At 42.5% G+C, this 18,576-nt stretch overlaps 1 protein-coding gene across 2 annotated transcripts; it reads left to right on the top strand.

The window, feature by feature from the left end:
* Positions 1-723: 723 nt before the first annotated feature.
* Positions 724-18,449, top strand: rbm25b (RNA binding motif protein 25b). Of its 2 annotated transcripts, none has more exons than XM_042095052.1 (18): positions 724-872; positions 2,310-2,435; positions 2,952-3,001; positions 3,775-3,945; positions 4,367-4,424; positions 5,296-5,456; positions 6,003-6,188; positions 6,557-6,640; positions 10,964-11,274; positions 11,976-12,096; positions 12,280-12,369; positions 12,886-12,959; positions 14,248-14,398; positions 15,353-15,851; positions 16,081-16,373; positions 17,230-17,328; positions 17,531-17,578; positions 17,820-18,449. In XM_042095052.1, the coding sequence occupies exons 2-18, from the start codon at positions 2,330-2,332 to the stop codon at positions 17,910-17,912; spliced, it is 2,595 nt and encodes an 864-aa protein (XP_041950986.1). In that variant the 5' UTR covers positions 724-872; positions 2,310-2,329; the 3' UTR covers positions 17,913-18,449. The 2 variants fall into 2 exon arrangements, with proteins under 2 accessions (XP_041950986.1, XP_041950987.1); XM_042095053.1 differs by lacking the exon at positions 724-872 and adding an exon at positions 1,390-1,411.
* Positions 18,450-18,576: the final 127 nt, after the last annotated feature.

Here is an 18,576-nt window from a genome sequence, read left to right on the forward strand (position 1 = left end):
AAACGAGGAAAACGATTTAGAATCATCACTAACTTCATTTAGGAAAGGAACTTTTCCATCTCTCGGAAGATTATCATCCAGTTAGAGCGGGTGTGCTTTGATTTTTTCCAGCACTTTCCATCGAAACCCCGCCCATGGCTGTGACGCCACATGTCTGTCAAATGCAGTTTTCGCGGCAACAGATGCTTCGCCGGTAAAAGTTACAGCAGGAACTCCGCGCGAACGTTGATTGCCATGGTAACTCTTTAACGTTAGCTTTTTGAGAACGGCATGCCTCAAGGTCGTTCAAATAAACAACGATCACGCACTTTGAAGAACTAGCATGTGCCCAAGAAGTGCATGATTTGCGGGGACATGCAAAGGAGTCACGAAATTTGTACATTTTAGCTACATTTGCAGTATTGGACACTAGAAAGAGAAGTGAACGTGTTGATAACGTTGATAACTGTTCTGGCGCGTTCTGTTAATGTTAAGGTTACATAATAGTGGGATGTATGGAAACATACGAACTTTCAAGTGAAATTATTAGCAATTAAAAAAAACAAAAAACTCTTTATGCCCACTCTTTAAATTCTGCCCAAATAGAACGACCGTTGTCACATCTCTGTTCACACCTTTTCTCCCAAAATTGCTGTCAGCCCTTTAAATTAAAATGATTTGCGTCAAGTACAGAACGACTTTGATGTGTGGTTGAATCAGCAAAAGGGGTTGAGCCCGTCTGGTTGAATCGAATGCAAAGTCATTTTATTGTAACTTTCCCACATTGCATTGCGCTAGTCACGTGACAAATGTCCTGCTAGAGTCAAGCTGGCAATATCCGGTAACGCAATTTCGTAATAACTGTGACAAAAATATATTTTCATCTGGTCTGGGTAAGTTTTCATTTCTGCTATGTTTTTGTTATTGTTTAAGATGTTGGCGTGTAATCACCGAGTAACTGCTTACATAGCTAACCCAGGTTTACTACACAAACAATATGTCTCATAGCTAACGTTAGCTATCAGGTGGAAGCTAGTTGTAGCACTAGAGCTAACAGAGAACAACCAGGAAACGTCAGAGCTAATAAGCCCATTAGCTATGCTAGCTACTTTTGGAGTAGTCCAGATGAAATAACTTTACTTCTTCTGTTGTTCTAAAACAGATTTTGCTGTTCTAATGTAGAACATCACTCGTCGGGTGGTTAATTTTCATACATTGATTGTCTAGATAACTAGTTACACCCTGTTAAATAACCCATGTAGCATGCTGGCTAATTCGGCATTGATAGCTAGCTAGTTTAGCAAAGCATGTGTCCTTAGGGCTTCGGTAACTACCTAGCGATAGCTAGTTAATGGGTCATGTGAGCCCACGCAAAGTGTCCTGCGGGTGGTCGCATAAGTTGCACTCCGCAAACCTAATGTCGTTTTCAGATGTGAGCGCAATTTATATGATATACAGATATATTAAAAAGTTAACAGATAGAGTGAAGATTGGCTATCGGAATCCATGCGTAACCTTTGTGTGCAAAAGTCTGACCTGAGCTATTAACTTAAATGCTAGTTTTAAAACCGAAGAAGCCATTAGAAACGTGCGTTAACGTTACTCACTGTGTATTAACAACATGTATTTAGAAAACCTAGATTTGGTCACAGTTACGTTGGGGTTTACTTATTTTTTACCAATATTTAATGATTAACAAATAAATGTTGACATTGGATCACACATCGCTTAGGCCACAACCTTTCACACGGCGAAATAAATATGACTATTATACTGAGCTTTTGTTATTGTTTAGCCTCTTGTATGATGTCGGTGGAACTGTGCCGTAAGCTTAAGATAATTGTGTAAATAAGCATGTATTAAATAAATGCTTATTTACAAACACTGTTTTTAAACACTGTTGTCCTAGTAGTATACAAACATGATCATGTAGGCTACTCTTTGACAGAAATGTCAGGTAACTGGTATTTGTTTACCATGTAAGTACGTCTGACGGGTCTTAAAGGTTAACACACATTTTCTTCAGATCTAAATAGCTTCATTTTATGATTATCATTTAGACTTAGCTCTGCAGAGATGTTTGTCTTGCTTTCATCTGTTGATACAAGGCTGTGATGATATTCAATAAAGCAATCAGTCAGATTTTATTTATATAGCGCCTTTCATACAAGAGTAAGACAAGTCATGAATGCGACAGTGTACTAGCAACAGGAGAACAATAAGTGAGAATGGGGGGCATGATTTTGATGTGGGGATGAAGAAGAGAAGAGTATTTGAATGTTTGTGTGTTGACCTGTTGGCTTATGTGCTGTCTTATATTTGTCTGTCAGGTGTGGACCTTCCTTCCAACATGTCCTTCCCCCCACACCTCAATCGGCCCCAGATCGGCATTCCCCCTCTGCCCCCTGGCATCCCACCGCCACAGTTTGCAGGGTTCCCTCCAGCTGGGCCCCCTGGTAAGGCTTGATTTAGAGAGGTTTTGCACCTTTGTGAGTCTTTGTATTGTCCAGCACCCACTATCACACCTTTCACACAAGGAGGCTTTTTGCATACAGTAAAACAAATGGTTTGTCAAGTTTCAATTACAAGCAGCAAGTTGCCGTCTAGTTTAAGTAAACAGAATGTTTCAATGAATGGGTGTTTTTATTTTCCCATAAATGAAGACAATTGCTATAGTATAGACTATTGCCATTCCAGTGTGATACCACAGTATTTTATGTGTTTGTCTGTTCCATGCATGATGCATTGCATTAGTCAATGTGTCTACCTCTAATTTCAAACCTTAGTGTTCTGCAGCTCCTGCCTCTGTTCCTTTGCCTTTAAACTTGTAACTCTCCCCTTTTCTCCTTTCTTACATTTTCAAGAATCATATTGCCTTGCCGTCAACCTGCAGATAAGGTTAAATAAGGTAGATAAGGTTTGACACTTGAACGATGATGGTTTTCACCTTCTGCCATGATCTTGTTTTGCAGTGACCCCAATGATACCGGTGCACATGGGCATCATGACACAAACCCCTACAGTAAGTTTCCTGCCATTGAAGAGAGTGGCTTATTTTGGGGGATTCCCAGTGATAATTCAAAGTAGATAGTGGAGCTGATATGATTTACGACTTCCACAAGCGTAATCAGCAGTGAAATTAAACTTAAGTTGGTGCATTTAACTACAAATCATGTTGGAAGTGCAGCAAACACATCTTTCTAGTAAACAAAGGTTTAAAGGTGGCAGTTTACTCAATTCCAAAGTACACGTTCCTGGGTTTTTGGTGATTCAGAAACAGATGTCAATGGAATTCTTTCCAGACAGACCTGCAGAGCAAATTTAAATTTGCTAACATGTTTGTCTAGGTTCACCCAGGCTTGGTTTACCGTGTAACAAGGCATGGTTTGCAATGTATGCTAGAACTTGAACAGTGGAAAAGAAAACTGTGCTGAGTCATGCAATGTCCCAGGGATGCTAGCACTCTACCCATACCCACACGCTACATACTTGTATGGAAGGACTAGAAGAGTACAACATACAGTAATAATCAGCCTTGAAAAGATTCCCTACAATAAAACCCTACAGTCCTAAACAAAATTAGTGTTTTGATGACTGCTAGTTGTAATTCTTGGGCATGTTCAAGAGCACCATTTTGGCTGTTTTTCACGCCAGGAGAATCATTACTGCCCAGTGCCCGTGGACTTAATATTGAGTGTTTATGTTTATGTTGCCGTCTATATGTCTGTGTGAAGCGCTTTGAGTGACCATTGCTCTAGAATGTGCTGTACAAATAAATACTTACTTACTAAACAGGTGCTGGTGCCCACCTCGGTTTCTGTGGTCAGTAAGCCTCCTGTTCCCAAGAAGGACCTGCCCTTGCCGCGCCCAAAAGAGCCAGAGGAGATGGGCGGCCCCACCACCACTGTGTTTGTGGGAAACATCTCGGAGAGGGCCTCCGATATGCTCATCCGACAGCTCCTCTCAGTGAGTCACTCAATCAGTGCTTTTAGTCCTTTTAAATAAATGCAGACATGGTGGAGCAGTAGTAACGTCACTGGCTGACATTCGGTCCACCCTGGTTTGATTTCCGCCGCTGCGAGTCTGTGTCGCTTTAGATAGAAGCGTCTGCTAAATATCAGTCAACCAAATAAATTCAAAGCAGTGTAATGGTAATTCATGCATTGCGCCGTGTATGGTATTGCATGTGCCTTAATGCTGGTTTAAGTTATATGTACACCACAAAGCAAATTATTGTGAAATGAATTATGTCATTGCTACATAGACACTGTGTGCCATACAATATATAACTTTTCACCGTAAGCATCAAGTACATGTAAAAAGATTTGACATCTGGGAAGATCAAGTGCATGTAAGGTCTCACCCTTTTCCCTCTCCACCCCTCCAGAAATGTGGCCTGGTCCTCAGCTGGAAACGGGTACAAGGAGCCTCTGGGAAACTTCAAGGTAAGAACAGCAAACCAGAGACCTCTGTCAGTTTCCATTGATGAGAAGTATATTGAATTTAAAGGCTGCCGTTCTTCATTCCCACTGCTCCTTGTATCAGAGCAACCATCACAGAAGGTGCAGAAGAATTGCAGGGAGTTGAATTACAGAATACAGCATGCGGTTAACATTGTGTGCGGCTTACATTCACAGACGTGTCTTGGCTTTATTTTTTAGGCAAAAAACAATCACTTAAAATGTCACAAAAACATATTTAGAAAAGATCTCTGGGTCTGTGATCTGTGGGTTCAGACATTACGCACAAGGAAAAACAAACATTTCATCCTCTTGTATGAATGGAACGATAACATTAATAGGGCTGGTGTCTGAGTACAGGGGGTTTATATGTTACAACAGCGATGGAAGTTATGTTTTAACCCAGTCATGTTGCAGTGTTAAACCAGTCTGGCCTTGGGCCCTTAATTTCCCATTGTCATTAAGTTGTGACTACATTTGAGTGGATTATTACATCCTTAAAATTACTGTAAAATATAAATATAAACACAGGGCCCACTTTTATCCCTGTTTTAATACCACATTAGCTTAAGTCTGACACATTTAAATGCTCTTTTTACCATAGTATTGAGTTATTTGCTTCACCTTTTGTCCAACTTTCATTCATACTTCATGTTACATTACATCAGACTAGCATATTTTAAGTCTACAAACAATGACATACATGTTACACTCCCACACGCAAAAAGCTGCAAATAAAATGGCTGATTTCAATCACATGCTAACCGCAAACCACAATAAAATACATTTGCAGCAGTGTAATAATAACTACAGCGATTATCACAATTGTTGACTTTTCTACTTTTGGCTGTTTCAGCTTTTGGCTTCTGTGAGTATAAGGAGCCGGAGTCCACACTCAGGGCCCTACGACTCCTGCATGACCTGCAGATTGGAGACAAGAAGTTGCTGGTAAAGGTGGACGCCAAGACCAAAGCTCAGCTGGACGAGTTTAAGGCCAAGAAGAAGAGCACCAATGGGGTGAGTAGCGTAGATTGACTGAAACCAGCATCTTGGACCTTCTGAAGATCTAAAAAGTCAAAACATGAAAATGCTATGTATAACAGAATCAAGTGGAGACGAATGGTTGTTTAACACTCCCAGACATGACTAAAGGTGCTGAGTTGGCTATATGGACTGAATTCACTGCAAAAATGGCCCTCTACATATAAGAGAGATTATGACATCTGAGCATAGTTGTACTTAAAACAAGCAAATTTGGCCGCTGTGCATTAAGCACATTTGTTTTAATAAGACATCTTTAAATAAGACCGGCTGCCCATTAGATTAAGTCAAAATTATCTTACTGAGAAAGCGCTAGGTAAGTCTCTTTATATTAAAAGCAATACCAACTAGATGTTTGATCTCAATATAAGATTAATAACACGTGGTTAGATAAGCAGTTTTTGCAGTGTTCACCTTTTGGCTCTCACTGGCTACAATCAAGCTATGGATTTGTAGATTTGAGCTCTATAGCTCTGCAAACTAGTTGTAAAATAGTATGAATGAAATGAATGATGCCTGCAGACGGCTAAGACTGGCGACACAGGAGACGATGAAGAGGAGGTACTGGACGAGGAAACCAAGCGAAGGGATCAGATCGTCAAGGTAGCCATTGATGGCCTCATTCGGGAGTACGCCAAAGACCTCAATGCCCCGTCACAAGATGAAGAGTCTCTTCGGCGCAAGAAAAAGAAGGAGAAGAAGGAAGAAGTAAGTGACCATCGTTCCTTTGAGGCCATCATGTCATGTCTCAGTTTTTTAGATTATATGTGTAGGATAACGAGCAGAACGCAGTGACGTTTAGGTGTTTTTCTATGCTCTTGATTGTGTGTCCAGCAAGTCCAATGTTTAGTTTGTTAGTCCATTTTGAGGTTTTCATTGATTCGGTTCATCCAAGCGGTCAGTCAAACCGATTCCATTTTTACAAAAGGGATGAGTTTATCTGGCTGATTGTGTCCTATAGATGTGTAATTAATGACAATCTGTATGGGACTGCACTGTATGTGACTAAATTGAAAGTAGATACTGATGTGGTAGCCAAATGACTAAATTAATGCTGGCATTCTGTCTAACATCAGGAGGACATCAATACCATTGACATCGAGGAAGATAAGAGAGACCTGATTTCCAGGGAGATCAACAAATTCCGCGACACACACAAGGTAACCGTCTCTACCAGCCATTCTGTGCTGCATTTTAAAAGTCGTTGTGCACTACATTAGATTATCAGCATAAGTAAAATAGCCCCAAACTGACTACCATATTATCTTGGACTAGACTACAAAACTGCATTCACATTAGTGCTTGCTTTGAAGATGCTGTTCCACAACCTTTACGAGATTAAATTAAACGAAATCGAGTTTAAATCTGCCATTTAGTTGTACTGATTGGACAGAAGAAGCAAAAAAAGATTTATTAGCACTCAATAGAAATGGAATCAGCATCATCTAGTTATAGAAGACACCCAAAACCATACACACACTCACACATCCACACGCACATGCATACAGACAGAAAAAAAAAAGCCAAAAAAGAAAATGCATGGACGTAAATGTAACCTTCCCTGGAAGCTAATCTATTGATTGAACCCCACCATTATGATAGAGATCATATGGTGACTAAAGCAAGATGAATCTCAGAGCTTTGGAAAAAGTTGCAAGGATAGGATGTAAGTATGAGCTTCCTTTTCTTCTCTACATTGACTGGGCGTCCCCTCCTTGAGGACTTGCTCGGGGGCAACTGAGCCAGCCCTCCAGGCCAACTTTATCATTGGGGTAGAGTGGGAGAACCACTCTCAGCTTTCATTCTAGAATGTTCTTAGTTCTAAGAACAGGCGAACTGAACATCCGTGGGGCAGAGTGTGAACTACTCCCAGTTTAAAGATCCTCAGAAGGTTTTCCAATCTGTAGAATCTTCAGACGTGCCCATACTTTCAAGATGGCACCTGCTGTTAAGACCTGCTTAAGGTCTAAGGGAGCTTCCAGGATGCTTGTACTTACTCATCATCCTTGGTTCCGGTCGCCGGGGGGAAAGTCTGTGAACCTGGGCGAGTCCTCCACTGTGTTGACGATGTTGATGTAAAAGTGGTGTATATTGATGACACTAAGAGAGACATGGTAACCCAACAATGATTTGGGCCAAAAGGTCCGCATTAAAAAGCAGGGGGCGCCCCCCACCCACAGCACGTTGAAGACCTGAAGACTAGCCAGGTGAGAGACAGCCTGTGTGTGTGTGTGTATGTGTGTGTGTTGGTACACTTTCACCCTCTCCACTTACCTCTCTCAATCTCATTTGACCCACGTATACATGCCTTACCTATGTAATAGGTACACACATACATTACATACATTACCTGCGTATGCATTTACATATACATGGATGCATAGCTGTATCCATATTTTCATACTCGCTCCTCTCCGTCTCTCTGTTTGCACTTGCAGTCTAATCATCTCCATCTTCTTTTACTGGAAGTGATGAGATTGATTTCACTTGAGTGTCCATCATCAAATACTTGTAGGCAGGCTGTGGCACTCCCAAGACGTTTAGCAATGACATTTCCGCAGAGGAGACGATTTTTTTTGCCACAGGTTTCACAATGAGAGGAATTGAATTGTGGGTGCCATTTAAATGCACATTTTCTCAGGTCCTTATAGACCCTTTCATCAATAAAAACAAAAACAATGCTTGAACGTTCTATTTGGGCCCCAATCTACTTCCTCTACATTAAGATAACATATGGAATGTTAAAAAGGAAGTCTTGTGGGGCCAACTATGATGCTGATAATGGAACTCTCTTGAAAGGGTCCATAATGAATGTAGCCACAGGGGATGAGACTGCTCCCCTTTTCAAATGGTAAACTGCAGTAAAACCCTGTTTCAAAATGTAATGATAATGTAGCTCTCGGAGGGCTGCGGCAGAAAAAGGTTATTAGTTTGTTTGTGATGCCAGAGGAGGTGATCCATTACATCTTTATGGTTCCCATATGGGAATAAAGCAATCAGCAAAACTGCTTGTGTTGGATGAGGCTGATGGCAAAGCTGAGGCTCTTTATTATACAAGGATACAAGGAAGTTTATTGGGAAGGCTGCAGTACCTGCCAGAACTTTACAGATCATAAAATGAAATGTAGATGTACGGAACATTAGTATTCAGAGAACTATAATTTTTAGACAAATTTGGCAACATGTTTACACAATGTGACATGGCAAGGTGACGTTAAGAATGTCCATGACATTAGGATGTTCCCCCTTTAGTCCTAACAATCCGTACCTCCTTGAGCTACAGCTACAATACAATACATTTGATAACGGGAGCTATTCAGTGTTCTTGTGTTACTAGAGCTGTTTGTAAACCTAGAGATCGGCAGTAAACATGGCCATCAAAATAAGCACTGGATCCAGCAAAGTTACGTTGGCCTGCACATGGAATGATCGTTACCTCCGCTAACTCAGGTTCTGTTTTCGGTGCAGATTGTCTATTTGTCTGTTAGCAGGAGTATGCAAAAAGTACCAACCAAGTTTTCATGAAACGTAGTGGAACAGTGTAGCATGGCTCAACGAATAACCCAAAAATTAAACCTGTTTAATTTTGGACTGAGTCTGAATCATGGGATAGATCCACAAATTTTATTTCAATTTCGCTTACATTACAAGATGTTGCAATTGGCCTTGGTGGAGGTCTTCCGGGAGCCTTTCTTGTTTATTGCAATTTTTGCAACAAAAAGAACCAGCAAAGCCACTTATCTTTCAAATGGTTGTTTATTCTAGCCAATACAGGTAGCTTGGAAGGGGCTTATTTGAGATCAGATGTAACACTAAGGTTACTTTTAATTCTACATCTGTGGTATGTTTGTACCATAAACATTATAGAAAATTGGAGTGGTCGTGTCAAAATTCCTTATCTTTTTACTCTTACAGTCCATTGTCAACCAGAGAGGTAAGTCTTAAAATAAAGATCCTTCTAGCACAGAATCAAATTAACCAGCAGTCACTTTAGCCAATGTCTAGTTTAAGTACAGCTGCACACACGCATCATTTCCTCAAAATCTTTTCTGTATCTGCGTACGTTTTCTCCACTTTTTCTTTTCGTCCTGTTTCTTTCTGTCACCCCAACTTCTTCCAGCTGTATCACTCCCAAAGTTATGCACTTCTCATGTTTGGCACAAAAAGGAAATTTCTGCAAGGAAAAACTGTGAAGCATTTGTCTTCAGTTGCAAAGGCATTTTCACAAGCATTTGCAATTTGTCAAGGAAGCGTTTGTACTCCCACACTTTTTAAAGCCAGATTAGGTCCCAGTCACAGTGTTAAAATCACATGGTTCTGACAGTGTCCAGAGGGACTTCAGTATGGGCCTTTGAGACTGCGAGATTGTGCCTAACAATGAGAGTGGTACAGGCTGAAAGACCATACACTCATTCTTTACTGAGAAACTCAGTCGCTTGGACAGAACACAGAAGACAACAGTGGGGTAAGACAGTCTCTACCATTTCATTTATTGCTGTCCCTTTCTTTTCATACCCTCCCCATGGTCTCCCAAAATAATGAATTGTGCTGTTATTGCATTGCCGGTTTTGTAATGTTTGAAATGAACTGATGATATGCCATAAGCTTTAGGTTTGATTTTAGGATGTCTGACTTTTTTTTTGCTTTTCCTTTGAGCATCAAAAAAAGCAGCACCAAAGCATCACATCACTTTCAAAAAGCTCCATATTTATTATTCTCTGTGAACCGTTTGACCTGCTTTTCCTCCCAGGCCTAACTCGTAGGCTTGTAGGGCTACAGCGAGGCACAGAAAGCCGTAGTTCAACATCTGTAAGTCACCAACTAGTTTCACACGGATTGACGCTCTTGCTACTGTAATGACAGGTTTTTTCCCTTTGTTTTTTTTTTTTATTAGTTCTTTTTTTCCTATTTTGACTTTGGAAAAAATGAAGTTATCTTTGAAATTGCAGCGTCTTTACCAGAAGTTTGAATGCTTGACCTGTTTGATATATGGATCATAGGTCATGGAAGTGGTTTCCAGAATATTAGTTGAAGCCAATGGGGCATCTGTAGATTTCCATTGGAGACAGTGCATGGAAAATGTAGATCTTGTATGTTGAAATGTAGAGTTTGATCAAGCATACAAATCTGATTTATGCACCAAATAAACAAAAAATACAGTATCAGACATTAGTTTCAGTTTAGTATTTCTCTTAAGTCAGTGTTGCGGCAGGAGTTAAGTAGACTTTGTACACAGTAAACATGTGCTACCGTACATCTGAGTTGAATATATTCTGCACTGAAGATAATTTCCTGTAGAAGCTCATTTTGTGTAGGCTTGTAGTCTTAAACTGATGATAAATCTCCCCCATCATGTAGAAACCCCAAGTCTGGAAACCGCTTCCCTCCCCTGCATCCCTGTGATTTTGCACCATTGTCTTGTGCACCCCCTTCACTGCCCTCTTCCGAGAGCCCTTGCTAAGCCCTGGTCCCTCTCTCCGCAGAAACTCGAGGAGGAGAAAGGCAAGCGGGAGAAGGAGCGGCAGGAGCTGGAGCGCGATCGGAGGGAACGGGAGAAGGAGCGGGAGCGGGAACGCGAGCGCTGGGAGCGCGAGAAGGAGAGGGAGCGCGAGCGGGAGAGGGAGAGGGAGACTGCGAGAGAGCGCGAGAGAGACCGGGAGAGAGAGAGGGAGCGCGACAGAGACAAAGAGCGCGACCGCGACAGAGACCGTGATCGGGAGCGAGAACGTGAGCGGGAACGCGACTGGGACAAGGAGAGGAGCCGTGACCGGAGCCTCGACCGCAGTCATTCCAGGTGAGTGAGTCATTTTTGCATGAATTCAGGATCAAAAACGGCAGTCTACTGATCAGGGCCCGTATTTACAAAGCATTTTATATTACCACTAGGAGTACTCCTAAATCGCCCTAAAAGATTTTAGCTAGGAGTTTTCTCTTAAGTTATTGACAGAGCCTTTCAGACCTACTCTTAGTAAGGAAAAATGACAACTCTTAAACTAAGAGTGAGTCTTTGTTGCTATGGTTGACGTCATTACTCATGCACGAGTTTGATTGAAGTGACCACCTTGATTGGCTGATGATTATAACGCGGGAATGATGCCAAAAACCTCCCCTATGACGATGAGTGACCTGTGACAGGTCTTTGCTGGTGAGAATGTGTGCACTACACAAGTACCGCATACGGGCTCAGAAGCTATATCAGAATACCAAAGCCTATGAGCAGGGCATTAGAAGGTGCGGGGTTCTTACGGGGCCTATGAGCAGGGCATTGGAGGGTACGGGGTTCTTACGGAGCCTATGAGCAGGGCATTAGAAGTTGCGGGGTGCTTACGGAGCCTATGAGCAGGGCATTAGAAGGTGCGGGGTTCTTACGGAGCCTATGAGCAGGGCATTAGAGGGTGCGGGGTGTTTACGGAGCCTATGAGCAGGGCATTAGAGGGTGCGGGGTGTTGCCATTGGGAGGTCTCATGTTTTGTTATGTTTGTTTTGCTCTTCCAGAGAACAGAGCCGCGACCGCGACCGGGAGAAGAAGCGAGACCCCAAGGAGGATGAAGAAGAGGCGTACGAGCGCCGCAAGCTGGAGAGGAAGCTCAGGGAGAAGGAGGCCGCCTATCAGGAGGTACCCACCCAAAGATGAACTCACTCAATCACTTGCACACACGCACATACAAAACAGTACTTAAGTCACACATATACACATGCATTCAGACACATACGTACACACACAGATTGATTGAGTGCTCTGTGAGTGCCTTTTCCTGGTATGACCTGTCTGACCTGTCTACCCCCTTTGTCCTAACAGCGGCTGAAGAACTGGGAGATCAGGGAGCGGAAGAAGGCCCGCGATCACGCCAAGGAGGTGGAGAGGGAGGAGGAACGCCGCAGGGAAATGGTGAGTCGGTCCGGCCAATCACAGCTTGGAGTTTGCTTGAAACAGGAAACTGTGCCGTTCCTAAACCACGTGCAGTATGGATTTGTAAAGAATTTCAATAAGACACCTCATAAGATTCTGTGAAACGAAACCATGGTGCAGACTGAGCACATGGCTCATCACAGCATTAACAACTGCATATATCATGATGATTACCAAAATCCCATCTTTAATACAATACCATGCCTAAATATTGCGATACCAATACTGAAGCGATACCACGGCAAATTCCTGAAATATCAATAATAGAAGTAAAACAAAAATACAACACAATAAAGAAATCTTTTTTTTTTAAATAATGATAGATACTTTTATTGAAACCTTTCTTAAAGTGTTAGTACAAACGAAGTAGAGTATCGGTGTATTTTTTTCATTATTTCAGGGTTGCGCTAGACCTTTCTAGTATTAGTGTATCGTGCAGCGCTAAAAGATGCAGGTCTTCATGGTTTCCTCACCTGAACTGAATGTGTGTTACAGGCTAAAGAAGGCAAGCGGTTGAAGGAATTCCTAGAGGACTATGATGATGAGCGAGATGACCCCAAGTACTTCAGGTAACCCGACACAGAGTTGTCTCTTTCCCATACAAAAACATCACACTACAAGCCTTACAAGCCTTGTACAAGCCTTGTAGACATCATGATTCATCATGAAGGCTTTTATCAGGCATCAGTCAAAGGAAGTTGAACTGATATTGTATTGATTGATTCATGTGGTAATAAACTTAAAGGAAATTTGTGTTTGGTACGTTATTTCTCTGTGGTAACAATGCACAACAATAAATACAATTAACAATTTTGGCAATAAATCTTATACCATTGGAAAGCCTGTTTAGTGGTGCCCCATTTGTAAGGAACATGCATTAAATGGGATGAGCAGCAGCGGTGAGTATGTGGGTTGCGCCCATGAAAAATTTGTCAAATCTTCTCTGCCATTGCCAAACAGGTTATTTTGCTGTTTCTACTGACACTTGTTTTTAAGCTTCTGGTATCCCCAGATGCTGCCAATCAGGTGCCTGATAGGTATATTGATAATTGATCTCTCCTTTTTGATATAAAAAAGGAGAGCTTTTTTTTTTAAAAGGAAATCATAAAGGCAACAAAGACTAGGCTAGAGGAAACTTCGGATTAACCGGTTCCCACTAGTCCTGACCATTTACCAACCAACTGCGAGTATAGCCGTGTCTACCACCGAGGTCATGTTGGTATTTCTTTCTTTAAGTTCTGTTCCGTTGACTCTCTTGTTCACTCTGCTACGGAGAGTCGGTGCCTCATGCAAGTATGTGGAGGGTGTGCTGCAATAGATGTGACATCTTTCCCTGATTGCAAAATTGTTATTGGGTTGGAGCAGAGTGTTGGTTGGGGTGAAGGACAAGTGTATTAGTCAGGCGAAAAGCAACGTGTTCTCTCTTTAGCGTGTTGGACCTTGACTATGTGTGCTCAGAATAGAAATCAGATTTTGAGACACTGCCTGGTTGTTAAAATAAATGAAAACAAATGAGTAGATGAGTTGAGTTTTTACTGCTGTGATACTACAGAGAGAATGTGTGAGGCACAAATCTTTCATTACCACTGGATGATTGGAAGGTTTTTTTTTTACAGCATGACTGGAAGCCATTTGGCTTCAGAAAGAGTCTGTTTTTACCACTAGGGTGCATTGTAGATAGTGTTAATGAGTTGCTGACCACTAGGGGCAGCGCATCACCAAAGCCTCAGCCTCAGCACCTCTTTGTAGCTTGGTGTTGTATCCTGTTTTACCCTCCGGGGGCAGTACACTGCAGCAGTGTGGTGCTCCAGAACGAACCGTCCTTAAAAACAGTGCAATTCCGCTTGTGACCTACAGGGGCAGTGCGCTGCAGAAGCGTCTGCGTGACCGCGAGAAGGAGGTAGAATTGGACGAGCGAGACAGGAAAAGGGAGAAGGAGGAGCTGGAGGAGATCCGACAGAGACTGCTGGCAGAGGGCCATCCAGACCCCGACGCCGAACTGCGCAGGGTGAGCCAACGACTGAGCATGGCTGTGTTCGTGTGTGTGGGTGCAAGATGGAGAGGGCATATTTTTTCACATGGATGGATGATAAATCAGCAGCCTGTATGCATTGCACTCCTGATGCAAGATTGTATAATTATGTATAAGGTCTATGGGCTGCATGGCCTCATAACATGGCTCTGTTTCAGTCACTCATTCTCTGCAGTTTTATTCTGTGACACTTACCTCGTTTGATTGTCTGTGCATGAGTGGTCTTTGATTTTACTCAAATTATGGATGCATTACATGATTTCCGTCTTAAATTATTTCTGATCTTTGATTCTGCATCCGTGTCAGCCTGTGCTGGTCCGATAATGTGGCTCTCTCTTTGGTTGACTATTTCATGCTGTTCCTTTTCCTGCATTTACTCTCTGTTGTAGAGGTGATTAGTAGCTATTTAGTATTCAGTAATTTTTGTAAAATGTGCATGCTTATCAGTAAAAATGTTATTTTGAATGAAATTAATCAGTTTGGAATGAATGAATGAATGAATGAAAGGATTAATGAATCATATTTATTTTGAATGATTTATATGTTTTCTTGTGTTAATGTCCCTGTCTGAGATTCTGTGTAATTAAGCGTTTGTCTCTCTGGGAATAAGTGTAGGAGCTGTATTCGTTGTAATGCCAGCGCTACACCTGTCCTGTTTCCTATGTCTCTTATGTTTGGATGTAAATGAAGAGTTTGGTTCCAAAATGCTATAAATCCATTTTTGAAAACATTAATAAGTCATGTTATTTAATTAAGCATTTCAGGAATGAAATGGAGGATATAGTGTTTTGGAACCAAACTCTTCAAATGCAAGTACATGTAACACACAAGTCCGTTTTAGAAACGGTCATATAATGTTTTATGTAGAGTATAGGGGTTTTTAGTCATGTTTGTTGTGTGTTTTTGTTTGTGTTTATCATAACTCTTAAGATGGAGGAGGAGGCAGAGCGTCTGCGTCAGCCACCACCCAAACTTGAGGTTGAGGAGCCACCACGCGAACGCGAACGGGAACGTGAACGGGAACGAGACCGCGAACGGGAACGAGACCGCGAACGAGATCGGGAGCGAGATCGGGAGCGAGAACGGGAGCGAGAACGGGAACGAGAACGAGATCGTCATGATCGCCACGAGCGCCACAGAGGAGGCGGGGACGTCCCCATGCCCATGTCAGATGACGACGACGTGGAGGAAGGAGAGGAGCTGGATGACGAGGGTGGAGATGACCGCTCTGAGGCCAAGCCCTATCTGAAGCCCACGCTGCGGCCGATCACGGCGGCGCCATCAGTGTCGTCAGCCAGCGGGGGTGCCACGCCCAACACGCCCGGCGACGAGTCGCCCTGCGGCATAATCATCCCGCACGAGAACTCTCCACCCGAAGGCCCCCCTCAGGAGGAGCACCGGCCCAAGATCGGCCTCAGCCTCAAACTAGGTACCTCCACATCCTCACTTTTACACATCACCTGAAGGGGTTTTTATTGGAGGACGACGACAACATATTTTCACAGAAATTGTCCTTGCTTTAAGCCCTGTATGAAGGTGTTCTTGTCTTCTCTCTCTACCCTATTACTTATAATTGAACTCCCTCTTCATCTTCCTCTCTCCCTCCTCTTTTTCTTAATCTCCCTCTCCCTGTCTTAATCTCCCTCTCCCTGTCTCAGGTGCCACTAGCAGCCCCAGTCAGCCCAACGTGGTCAAGCGCAAGAAGCTCCAGGACAGCGTCTTCAACCGCTTTGACGACGAGGAGGCCGACGAGGGCCCCAAGAAGAGGAAGCTGGTGCCGCTCGACTATGACGACGACAAAAGCCAGGGCCTGGACGGCCTAGGGCTGGGCAGCGGAAAGGGCGCCAACACCGAGGAGAAACGGAAGCACATCAAGAGCCTGATCGAGAAGATCCCCACGGGCAAGCCCGAGCTCTTCAACTACGAGCTCGACTGGTCCATCGTCGACACGGTGAGTTCTACTTTTTCTCTAAAGGTCCGTTCATGCCACCTGGGAATATCAGGGGCCGCCCTCGTGATCACGTTGTTTTTCCCACTGCGAGTGTTCATGTGGTTTGCGTCGGATTGTGTGAAAAACATGGATGCCACAACAAAGGTTAAAACATACACTTACTATTCTTAAATAAACAACTGTATTTGCTTAAAGATATGTTGCAAGACGCTTGTGAAAGAAGGATGTGCAGCTTTCAAGTGACACAAACAGCAAATTCCCAAGTTCACATTAAAATGGTTGGACATGAAAGTCCACAAGGACTACAAATGAACTACAACATGATGAAAAAAGTGACCTTAGTCCCACATGAAGTGACGTGAAGGATGATGTTTTCACTGGGAAAAATGTTTTTCCCATGCGCATGAACGCACCATAACTACTCTTGAGAATAACCTAACATCTCAAACTATGATAATGTAAACTTTAGTAAGGTTTACTCAAGAACAAAGACCCTATAAAAAAACCTTTTAAAGTACTAGGAAAATACATTTCTTTGCATTTCTAAAGCTAGGCGCCTTTACAGTCTGATCTGTTACAGCAATTAATAAGGAGGCATTGAGTCAGCCACAGTTGCTTTGTGGCGTGTTTTCACACTAGCAGTGTTATTCATCACTCAGTACGGGGATCTTTGTGACCCAGAATTTCTTAGTTGATGAGTAATGTACAAGTCATTTTCTCAGACTGTTGCGGCACATTTCCTCCAAAATTAGCAAGAGGGTTATGGATTGCTATGGAGAAGATTAAATATTCTGAAAATGTGCTTAGATATCTATTCAAGATTAGTAATTTAAAATGCATGCTATTTCTTCCTCAGTCTTTGATGGAGAGACGCATTCGGCCATGGATAAACAAGAAGATCATTGAGTACATTGGCGAGGAGGAGGCTACGCTTGTTGACTTTGTGTGCTCAAAGGTATGCAGCTGTGTTTGAAATGACACTTCAACCACAAATCAAACCGTCGCAGTAGATTAATCTGTTTATCATGTTTAAATGTGTATGTGTAACACTGAACAGGGCTAGACTGTTTTGTTTGGTCAAGTGTCTCTCTTGTGGTCCCTTGAGTTGGTTTTCTTGTCCAGCTCCTTTTGACGGCCACCCATTCTGTTATTTACAGGTCATGGCTCACAGCACTCCACAAGGCATCCTGGATGATGTTGCCATGGTGGGTATTTCCAGATGAAAACCAATAGCGCATGCTGACATACACACACGCAGACGCTTATAATGTTCTCTCTGAATGTCCATTTTCCTTGTTTAATATGTGGCCATTTACAAGAACAAAAATGTGGCCATGTTTGCCATTGTATCTTTTCTTTTTATTGTCTTTTAGTGTGGTACTAGTTTTTAGTTCTGTCCTCACAAATTTCTCAAATGTTCTGCTTCTCTTTGTTCAACCACCTCAGGTGCTCGATGAAGAAGCTGAGGTGTTTGTTGTGAAAATGTGGCGGTTATTGATCTACGAGACCGAGGCCAAGAAGATCGGGCTGGTGAAATAGACCCAAGCACTGAAGCTCATTGACTTCTGTTGGATCCCAAGCCAGAAATCCCTCGTCTTATTGTCATCTAAACGCAGAGAAAACAAAAATGTGAACAGTTCACCCTTAAAGGGAAGCTTGTGTTACCAACTCAACGGTGTTGTCTTTTGGTCCGTCTAATGAGGCTGCCACTGAGCAAACTCAACTGCTTCTACTACCCCCGCCACCCCCATCCCACCCTAAAAATCAGTTTTCATAGAGGACCACCGTTTGTATGTGCGTTTGTTTAAGCTGTATAGATGACGTTTGTGAGATGCGGAGCAGGTTAACCTATGGACTGTTGTTCCACACAGTCATAGCTGCTCATTTGATTTTTTTTTTTTTTTTAAAACACTGAAGACCAGGTGGTACATTTTATGATGTCCTTCTCTACGTTTGATTGACAGCCTTTGAAGTCATGCTGAAATGATCTTGATTTGCAAAAGCATATGAACATTGTCCTTTTTTGTTTTTGTACCTACTAATGGAAAATGTTTTGAATAAAGAATTTTTTTAGAACCTTGTCCTCAAGACATTCTTCTTGGTAACGGCTCCTACACACAGTTGCGTTCTGTCAACGCATGCCAGTGGGTGTTCCCGACGGTAGCTATGCAAATGACTTGAAGTATAACCGTAATTTGATTGG

Source organism: Alosa sapidissima, chromosome 6 (assembly GCF_018492685.1).
Source record: "Alosa sapidissima isolate fAloSap1 chromosome 6, fAloSap1.pri, whole genome shotgun sequence".
Taxonomy (NCBI): Eukaryota; Metazoa; Chordata; class Actinopteri; order Clupeiformes; family Clupeidae; genus Alosa; species Alosa sapidissima.

Coding starts and splice junctions, on each gene's coding strand:
- rbm25b (XM_042095052.1), top strand. CDS start 2,330: ATGTCCTTCCCCCCACACCTCAATCGGCCCCAGATCGGCATTCCCCCT. Junction 14,399..15,352: donor CCGACGCCGAACTGCGCAGG/GTGAGCCAACGA, acceptor ATAACTCTTAAG/ATGGAGGAGGAGGCAGAGCG. Junction 16,374..17,229: donor ACTGGTCCATCGTCGACACG/GTGAGTTCTACT, acceptor TTTCTTCCTCAG/TCTTTGATGGAGAGACGCAT.